Below are 10,373 nucleotides of genomic sequence, written 5' to 3'. Positions count from 1 at the left end.
TTTTTGTTTTATTTTGTCTGTATTTTCGTTTTGTTTGCAAGGAAAACATCATTTGCTGTGAATTTCGTATGTCTTGAATAAATTTGCTGACGAGTAGAATAGTATACTTGTAACCACAAACTTGTTATTATCGAGGGCTGGATTTTTCTTTATTTTCACTCTCGTTCTGCTCCAATCTGTTGGCATTTGTGAATGCACTCGAATCGTATACTTGGTTTCGCTTAGCTCCTTTTTACTTTGCCAAAAGCTGTCTGCGTTGGCAGACGAAATACAAAAATCTTATCCTACTTTTATTGACAGATCGTATACATCGTTTTTAATGGGCAATAGAGGAATATGATGGTTAACTTCTTCACTAAGTTAACGTTTTCTCGTATACTTGGATTACTTTACAAAAGCCCCATATTCAGATGCCCTCCCCTTTGCGGGTGCAGTTGAGCACTCAAGAAATATCCTTTCAGGGCAAATTAAACTAAAAAATTTGAGTAATAGATAATACTGGTACGGCAATTTTTGCGACGTTACATCTCTGTTACGTATGCAATTTAATGTTACATTTTCCCTCTTCATTTTCTTTCTCGCTCTCTCACTCGATGTGAATTTATACGATTAGTGCTTGCTATAACTCGATTTATGATACACTTCATCCTTAGCTTCTTACTTGAACAGCTCCAGTCAGTACACCGAGTTGTGGTGATCGTAGTTGTGTGCATGCAGATACGATGGCATCGTCTGGTTCAGCTCCGAGGCGCGTCTTCTTAGGGCAGCTATGCTGTGACCCCGCCAGACGTCGTCGTCACCATCCGGAGTGCCCGAGCCAAGACCCTGACAATTGGAGATGCTATGTTGGTTGGCACCCGGTTGACTTGACTGTGGAAGTGGAATCTGAGCATTAGAGACAATCGTAGTGAATAAGGATAAGGATTTCTTACCATATCCCCGTTGGCGTTGGTATCGTTCTGACTAGCACCTTGCTGTTGCTGTTGTTGTTGTTGTTGTTGTTGCTGTTGCTGCTGCTGCTGTTGCTGTTGCTGTCCACTGGATAATGGAGGCGTTGATGATGAGCATGCGTTAATGTTTGGCGGGGTTGAAGTGGGCGAGCTCCCAGTGCAGCCAACGCCACTCACCGAGTGCTGGTACATCATGGTATCACCTGCGAATGGAATATCTAGGAATTAAAATAAACGAAATGGCAGTTCGAGGTGTTGTTGGTGGATTTTTTGACAATAAAAGCCTGATGGAAAATGTTTAAATTACCCAAAGCGTTCAGTCCATAGTTGTGATAACCGCCGGCACCCATGGCGGAGGAGATATTGATTCCCGAATTTAACCCACTGTTGAGCGAAGACGAAAGGGAAGAAGTTTGATTCAGCTGACCGAATCCTGCATTTTTGCGGTCATCCGTTAGTGTTGTTAGTCATTAGCAAAGCGAACGGGTTTGGCGATGCAAAAAGAAAGGAGACACAAATGTTTTCGATAGCGATTAGTGATTTTGATTTGTGGTTAGTGCGTTAGTGCGGCTGCTAGAGGATGATTTTAGGGAGAGAAGTTTATATTTTTTCCATGGAAAACTTACCAGCAGTCATTGGGTTAACTCCCCAGCGATCGCCACCGAACATCGATGTCCCGCATAAACTTTCGCTCATCGCTATGTTGGTTATATTCGCTCCGAAGGGCGGCAAACCGTGCGAAGGTAGGAGTGCACCTGTCGAGAAATAAGATGGGTACGTTAGAAACTTAACTTATCGATTTGTAAAAATTAAACTGATTAACGATATGAAAAATTCCAAATCAATTACAATATGCGTTTCAAATTGTAGCTCATAGCGCGCTATCTTGTTTATCAATGATCCATTTAATACGTTGCAAGATTTTGATGGAACTGAATAATGCAAAATGGCGAATCAATAGAAATAACATGAAATTTCACTGCTTCTTTATAGGGAAACAATATTCTATATGACCTAATCTGGTACAAGTTCAAAAACTTGGGGTGCATGCAATAGCTACTTCAAGAAAAAAATAAATTATTTTCATTTTTATCGGCTAGAACAGACTTTATAATCTTTCCAACGTTTCGGCTAAAAATATAGCCTTCTTCAAGGTTTGAAAACTGTCTGTTCTTTGTCAGACATGTTTGCTGACAAAGAGCAGACTGTATTCAATCCCTAATATATCAACATATAACCAGTCGCGTAAACGGAGCCCATGGAGTACCAGGTTGCCCTCCACAGTAATTTTCATTTAAATAAAGAGAGCAAGATACGATGGCCTTTCTTTTAATATAACTTCTTTACCCTTACCGCATCATACTGATGCGGGCTGTGATGCGGCGGACTTTTCTTTTCCCTGCAACTGGTGGGACTTCTTATGGACCTCTTTAATATAAAAAAGTATAAAAACTTCAGGCACCGTCTGCCTTATAGTGTCGGGAAAAATGGATTCAGAAGACTCCAATGCGCGAGATTCCAAGAAATTGTGTACCATAAATTGTATGAAGGAGCAAGAACTGGAGGTTAACATCAACCTCGACAGCGACTCGCTGCATGGCGGATTTTCAGTCTCGTCGCTGATCCTGAATTCACCAAATTCGTCCTGTCAACCAGCAACCGCAACCTCTCGAGCAGAGTAAGCAGAAACGGTCAACGGAAACTGTGTCGCCAAATACGAACGCAGAAGGTCCAGGTACTAAAAATGAAGGGTCGTCTGGCGCTCAAACCCTATAAAGGGGGCTCGTATAGTGAGAGAGTGGAAACTTCCAGCCTCACAATCACTACATGTGATTACCCATCCACTGTACTAACCACGGATCGACTAACGGCTATCCACAATGAAACTTTGAACATCGGAATAGGATTCTTCAGTAGAGAGTAAAATGGCTGGGGACTATCAACCCTCAAGCCGTATGATGAAGCGCTGCTATGAATATATCCTATGAAAAACTCCCGACGCTCCTGGTGTTCTAAGTTATTTTTGTGAACAGCGTGGGTACCTCGAGTGAGAGGATCCTCTGTCTGCTTCAAAACCAAAACGATGGCTTCTCTACACAAGTGTGTCGAGTACACTGTCAAATTGATGATGAAGATAAACTCACAGTCTTCCGACCAAATCATCGAGTAGTGCTTCCTGCCTATCTATATGTTCAGCAGGGCTGGTATGCGACAAGTTGGTAAAAATGCGGTCAATCGCCGACTAGAAAATTCTGCATCAGGAGAGGCGAGGGTACGTGTAGAACATCCGCATCGGGTTGCGAAGGTTTGCGAGGTTCATTGCAAGGGGGCTCCGCATCAATCGCCAATCTCAAATCTCATATGCCAGAATTTACTGAAATGTGCCGGTCATATTTCGGTTTCCTGTTGCCTGCTACCTCCGAAGGTGAGCATGCTATTCAATACAGATTTGACACCACTGGCAGTTGTCCGGCAGTTTCTAAGTACTCAACGGCAAACCTCAATGGTAGCCTTCACTGCATCATGCTAAAGGTGTTTCCAGTGTCCTGGGTCTCAGGTTCGTCAACAATCAGCTAACAGCTGCTGCAATACAAAGGCTTTGAGCTCGGTAAATTTTATTATGCGGGGTTGGCAAGCTGTTTTATTGTAACACGCATCCGAAGATTATAATTCTTGTGGGATTAACTATAGTTCATCGCTAACATTGAGCACCACTCTATAGTTCCCCTTCGCACCATTGATACTTGTGCGGCGCATTGCCGAGATGATACATACACTAGTGCATTCGTATGAACCAAGATCTTCGGTTTCCTGAAAAGATCCATCGGCTCTTCATTCGCAGGCAGTTCAATAGGTAAGACCTGAATCCATGTAACGGTGGTTGACGAAGGTTCCACAGTTCTGTTGAAGGGAAACCCAAAGGGGCGTTTTTGTGTTAGTGCGTCATTTCATGTGTTCGTTAATACCCGAAACGTTCATTTAGATGTTCCTCCCAAATGACAAAATGTACTTTACGAAAAGAGTTACAGTCTTCAGCTCTTCATCGGAAAACGTGTTTAGTGTTGCAGATTTCGAGATGATGATCCTTGACGAGGTCTGATATGCACAGTAACAGCAATAGTGAGGATGAAGAATCTTCAAATACAATTCGAAATTTGTACATCTCGAACTGCAGTAATAAAATTTCATGCAAAAACGAATTTTGAAAATCTTTCTGAATCTCTACAAATAATCCATGCTGCTTGGATTACACATTTTCATTAATTATTGGACACTTATTTGATTGGGGTAACACGATTTTTACACTACGCCATATTAAATTCAACCGAGTAACACTTTTCAACGAGAGTGATTTGGTAGAGCGCTAGCCAGGGTCAAGTTAATTTGTTTTACATTTTGTAGTATTTTGCTTGTACTTTCACATGGGTAATAGATGGCTTGCATGTATTGGCATGTTTAGGAATTATTGCTATTGAAAATTGTATAATTTTTAAAAGAAAACTTTAATTTTCTCCTCAGATATTGACGATAGTAAGTTAATACTATATTATAGAAAAATATGTAATTTGACTGTTTGAAAATCTTTGCTGAACATGTCAAATGTGTATGAATACTGTAGACACAACTATGGTCAAAAAATTGATTTTCGTAAGGTCTTCACAAAAATTGTTTCTTATCTCTAAAACTATACTAGCTAGAAGGTTACTTTTTTTGGCAAAGTTCTTTACAATAATATTTTCAAAAATTTTGTAGAACATTATTTTGCTGTATCTCTTACTGTTCAAAAAATATTTTTTTATCTTACTTTTAGTGGGATTAATCAAAGAATCGTTCATGCCATATGAAAGAGCTTTTAACGCTGAGAAATTTCTCTAAACGTACTTAACCAGTATAATCAACCATTTTGGCGCAATTAAAAAAACGCCTGGTTTGATACCAATGGGACCACTGTGCAGTGCACAGTGGTCCAATCAGCGAAATACGTGATCGTGTGATATTGCGCCAAAACGTGAAGTTTTTCGCATATAGTATCTTTAGGAACATTTCTTGGTATAACAAGCCCCTTCTTGTGAGAGAAATCTTTGGGTGATTAATTCCCTTAAAAGTGAGATAAGAAATTTATTTTCTCGTACATTCGAGATACAGGTTTGGTATTTTCAGCAAAGTGGTAGTAAATATCAATGCAAACAACTTTGTCAAAGACACCATACTTGTATCTCTTCATGAAAATTATCTATGAAGCATTATTCGTGGACAAACCCTTAAAAACAGTTTTCAAACCCTTAATTATTCTGGTCAACTTTTACGTGTTCATAGTGCTCTAGAAAGTTGTTTATCTTCCTAAAACCAACGTTTTTGTAGAACATTATTATAAGTGATTTTCTGCAGTTTCGGAGATATTGAGCATTTTTGATGAAAAATAGTACTACTTTGAGCTTAAATATTTCCCAAGGTGGCAAATGGTGGCAGACCAAACAACTCGTACTTAAAAGTACAAAAAAAAATCTTTAAAATCAAGTGTCAATTGACTGTATCTGTTTGTATCCTCAAAAGTTATAGTTGTTTTAAAAATCCTTCACAGTCATGTTTATCGAACAATTAAAATGTACTTCGGATGCAATAAACGCCATTTTGTTTATGTTGACAATCTCTTTCTAACAAGTTGAGTTACCAGCAATTTTTTCGCCTATTTTCGAGTCGAAAATGAATGTAGACTGAAAATTATTTGACGCAATTAATAACAGAAAAGCTTCCAAATAACTAACTTAAGTCTATTTTGTTCAATACCTTCGATTGGTGTCTTTTCAAAAGATCCCACTCATAATGGGCTGGTACCAAATGGCCGAAACACAAATGGTCGAATCACGAATGGCCGAAATCCAAATGGCCGAATTTCAACAACAGTCACAGAAGACCGAATTTCTCGGAATGACTTTTTAGTCTATTTAATTAGAAAACACGAATTGACAAGCAGTTAACAATTAACTTTACTCAAACAAAAAATAAAATAAGCAACACATCTTTTTGTTGTACTTTTAAGTACGAGTTGTTTGATCTGCCACCATTTGCCACCTTGGGAAATATTTAAGCTCAAAATAGTACTATTTTTCATCAAAAATGCTCAATATCTCCGAAACTTCAGAAAATCACTTATAATAATGTTCTACAAAAACGTTTATTTTAGCAAGATAAACAACTTTTTAGAACACTATGAACACGTAAAAGTTGACCAGAATAACTCACGGATTAAAAACTGTTTTGAAGGGTCTGTCCATGAATAACGCTTCATAGACAATTTCCATGAAGAGATACAAGTATGGTGTCTTTGACAAAGTTGTTTGCATTGATATTTACTACATCTTTGCCGAAAGTTCTAAACCTGTATCTCGAATATACGAGAACATAAATTTCGTATCTCACTTTTGAGGGAATTAATCACCCAAAGATTTCTCTCACAAGAAGGGGCTTGTTATACAAAGAAATGTTTCTAAAGACACTATATGCGAAAAACTTCACGTTTTGGCGCTATGTCAAACGATCACGTATTTCGCTGTTTGGACCACTGTGCAGTGGTTCGAATCAAAAAAATTTGACCCAGACATACTCTTGAGCAATAAAGTACTCAGCAACCTTTTTCAAGAGATTAAGCGTTTATTATTCTGGGCTAAGATTACGAATAATTAGGATGTTCATTATCCCTCTCCAAATGCAACGCGAATCTACGCAAGGCCATAAGAAAATCCAAAGTGAAATTATACGAGAGCATTCAGATTCTATCTGAGACTCTAAAAGGCGATGGCCCAAGGCCCATAACAGATTGATAAACGACTGGATAATGCGTACCGTTGGACATCGGTGCGGTGCCTTGCGTCTAAGTTCTACATTTCGTTTTCGAAATTTTACCTTCTGTTTTTATTTAACAGACTGCGCAGCTAGCTGTTAGAGTACAGGACAATTGCGGGACACCAGCACCGTAGCTCGAAGCTCGATGAATAATGTATAGTATATAAGTAAACATTGTAATAATATTATTGTATGTAGTCTACAAATGCTAGACGAATAAAACATAATAACAACCGGGAGCCTTTGCGCACTGTATATAAAATAGACCTTACAGTACATAGCTTCTAATCTAGTAACTCCTTTGTCTACCTCTTCGTGGTACCATCCGGGTAACCAACCCCGGTGGAAACCATGGTCGTATGCTGACATGGAAGCAGGGCTCTTTCGAGCTACGTTGGTCCTCCGGCGATACAGTGGGATTGGCTGCGGAACTTTCAAGCCAGCACCATTAAAAAACGAAGCAGCGAACGACATAAGTAGTAATTTGGATCGGGACAATCGGCAAAGACCCAGAGGCGACGAAAATGGACTAACGGTTGGAAATCTTGAAGATGGGACTGTCGGTCTCTAAACTTTTTCGGAAGTACGCATGGTCATGTGCTTTCTGAAGAAGTGAAGAGCCGCAAGACCGACATTGTAGCGCTACAGGAGGTATGCTGGAAAGGAACCATTATACGTACGTATAGGGATGGTCACACCATCTACCAAAGCTGCGGCAATACCCACGAGCAGAAGCGGGTGATCAAGTGATGGCCGATCAACTCCCAACTCCCGAATTAAAGGCCAATTCTTTATTATTAGCATAATTAACGAGCACAGCCCTCACCATGGAAGTACCGATGCTGACTAAGACGAATTTTACGCGTAGTTTGGGCACGACCGCTGCCGAAGACATGATGTCAAAATCATCATCGGGGACTGCAATACTCAGGTTGGTCATGAAGAAGAATTTAAACAAATGATTGGACGGTTTAACGCGCACCCGCAAATGAACGAAAACGGCTTAAGACTTGTCGACTACGCCGCCTCCAAGAACATGACCATTTTCCAGCATAACCTCCACCATTGGTACACTTGGAAGTCGCCCAACATTGCGCTAACATTGATTCGGACCACTACCCATTGGGTTAAGATACGTCAAAAACTATCTGTTGTGAACAACATGTGATACCAGCGCCCACCACAGTATAATCTAACGTGACTGACACAACCGGATGTCGTCGAAAGTTACGCGGTCGAAGACGCGCTGCTGGAAGCGGGTGAGCTGGATGAAACCCCGCTTGAGGTCTGTTGGAGTGCTGTTGTCTTAGGTCGTATTGCACCAAATTGACATGTCAAGTGGTTTGACGAAGAGTATCAGCAGATATTAGATGAGCAGAAAGCAGTGCGGATGCTAATGCTGCGTAGAGCCATTCGTTGGAATGTGGTGTGTTACCAACAGAAGCATAGGTAGCAGACCCGACACTTCCAGGGAACAAAGCAAGCGCCATTAAGAGAAGGAGAAGGAGTGCGAGGAACTCGAATAGCTGTACCAGACCGTGTGGTGGACCATGAAAGTGGAGGAAGTGACCTCATTGGTGTAGCAAGCAACGGAGATGTGCCACCCCCATCGATAAGGGAATTCAAAGAAGCCTTCTAGCGGCTGAAGGACAATAAAGCAGCAGGAAAGGATGGCATTAGAGCGGAACTCATTAAAATAGGCCCGCACAAGTTGGCCAGCTGTCTGCATGAATTGATTGTCATCGTAAGATTTGAAATACGGAACGACTGCCGGAAGAGTGGAAAAACGGGGTTGTTTGCCCTACAAGAATGGTTATAAGCTGGACTGTGTGAACTACCGAGCGATCACTATTCGGCATGCCGCCTACAAAGTGCTTTCCCAAGTTATCTTCCATTGGCTGTCGCTAATAAAGGCAATAAATCAGGAAGCTTCACGGAAGCTCACTCAACTACGGATGAAATCTTCACTCTGCGGCAGATCCTCCAAAAGTGCTGCGAATTGTGAGTCCCCATTCATTGACCTGTTTATTGATTTCAAAGCCGCATATGATAATGTAAACCGAAAAGAGCTATGGATAATGCTGAACGAAAACGGCTTTCCGGGGAAGCTTACTTGACTTATCATGGCTACGAAGGATAGGGTCTAATGCTGTGTGAGAATTTCGGATGGATTGTCGTACCCATTCGAATCTTGTAGGGGACTTCGACAAGGGGATGGTCTTTCCTGTCTGCTATTCAACATTGCGCTTGAACATGTTATAAGATGATCGATCGAAATCCAAAATTTTTCTGTTTTATCGACGACGCGGATGCTGCCCGCAGAACATTTGAGGTGGAAAAAGATCAGTACACCAGACTATAACGCGAAGCAGAGAATAAATAAATACGTCTAAAACGAAGTATTTACTGGCGGGCGGGATCGAGCGCCACAGTGCCCGCTTGGGCAGTACCGTGGTAATCGACAGAGATGGGTTTGAATTAGTCAACTAGGTCGTGTACATTGGTTCACTGGTAACAGAGTACAAGAATACCAGCCGTGAGATTGAAAGGGCTTACTACGGATTTCACAAACACTTGCGGTCGAACAATTTGACCCTCCGTACATAGTGCACATTGTACAAAGCACCAATCAGACCGGTTGTTGTCTTTGGGCATAAAACGTGGACGCTGCTAGAAGAGGACCTTCGAGCACTCGAAGTTTTCGAACAGCGGATGTCAAGAACCATCTTTGGCGGCGTTCAAGAGAACGGTGTTTGGAGACGAAGAATGAAGCTCGAACTCGCGCGCTTCTAAGGCTAATGGAATATTGAAAACTTTGCTAAAGCTGAACAGATACGTTGGGCAGAACATGTTGCTAGAATTCCAGATAACTGACAGTTCACGAGCTGTTGGTTTCGTGAGCAAGTTGCACAGAATGACGTTACGAGGCTGTGTGCTCGCGAGTGTGTCGGTAGCAGAAAGTATGCCCACAGCGCCAGACGTTGTTTGTCTTACGCTTGTGTCAATAAAGTAAGCGTTGGATGGTTTGTTTCTCCACTAGCTTGCGTACGGGTAAGCGTCGTTTGCTTCTCGCTCGATTTGCAACACTGGCGAGCGCTTGGTACCCGCAGAACTGAGGACCAGCTGCCATGGACCTAGTTAGATGGAGGTATTACGTTATGCAGGCCATATCGAAGTTCCATATGCTAATATGATGTGCTCTAAATTTTTGGTGACTCCTGAGGGTTTGCGAACCCCCATGTGGGAAACACTGATCTTGGGTGAATGAGAAAAGTAGATGGGGGTCTCAATGTTATCATCAAGGATGCACTGGCGTGCTTATCATTCATTGTACCTACACGATGTCCATGGACATCAACTGAATGGATCGTTACAGAGAGGCATTCTATGCTAACCATTACACCACGAGTAAGTCCTTTTCGGGGCATATTCTGGAAAACCGACGCAAAGTCCACACCCAGGGATGGTTCGATCACTTTGACTCAATTAAGATTTATTTGACAGTACCGTCCCAGCCGGGCAAAATTTGACAAAGTTATGTATGAGACATTTGTAGAACTAGTTATTATCTAAAAGTTT

General features: G+C 41.4%; 1 protein-coding gene across 1 annotated transcript in view; it reads right to left on the bottom strand.

The window, feature by feature from the left end:
• Positions 1-675: 675 nt before the first annotated feature.
• LOC128734807 (homeobox protein orthopedia) overlaps positions 676-10,373 on the bottom strand; it is a 124,221-nt gene continuing 114,523 nt past the window's right edge. The window contains exons 5-8 of the mRNA XM_053829164.1: positions 1,577-1,705; positions 1,258-1,383; positions 933-1,168; positions 676-870 (exon numbers count right to left, since the gene is read on the bottom strand). Of these exons, the coding sequence (XP_053685139.1) occupies positions 676-870; positions 933-1,168; positions 1,258-1,383; positions 1,577-1,705 (686 nt within the window). The remainder of the gene's footprint in view (positions 871-932; positions 1,169-1,257; positions 1,384-1,576; positions 1,706-10,373) is intronic.

This window comes from Sabethes cyaneus, chromosome 2 (assembly GCF_943734655.1).
Source record: "Sabethes cyaneus chromosome 2, idSabCyanKW18_F2, whole genome shotgun sequence".
In the NCBI taxonomy this organism is placed as follows: domain Eukaryota; kingdom Metazoa; phylum Arthropoda; class Insecta; order Diptera; family Culicidae; genus Sabethes; species Sabethes cyaneus.
The sequence above is the reverse complement of the archived record's forward strand: the minus strand, read 5'-3'. Positions and strand labels throughout refer to the sequence as shown.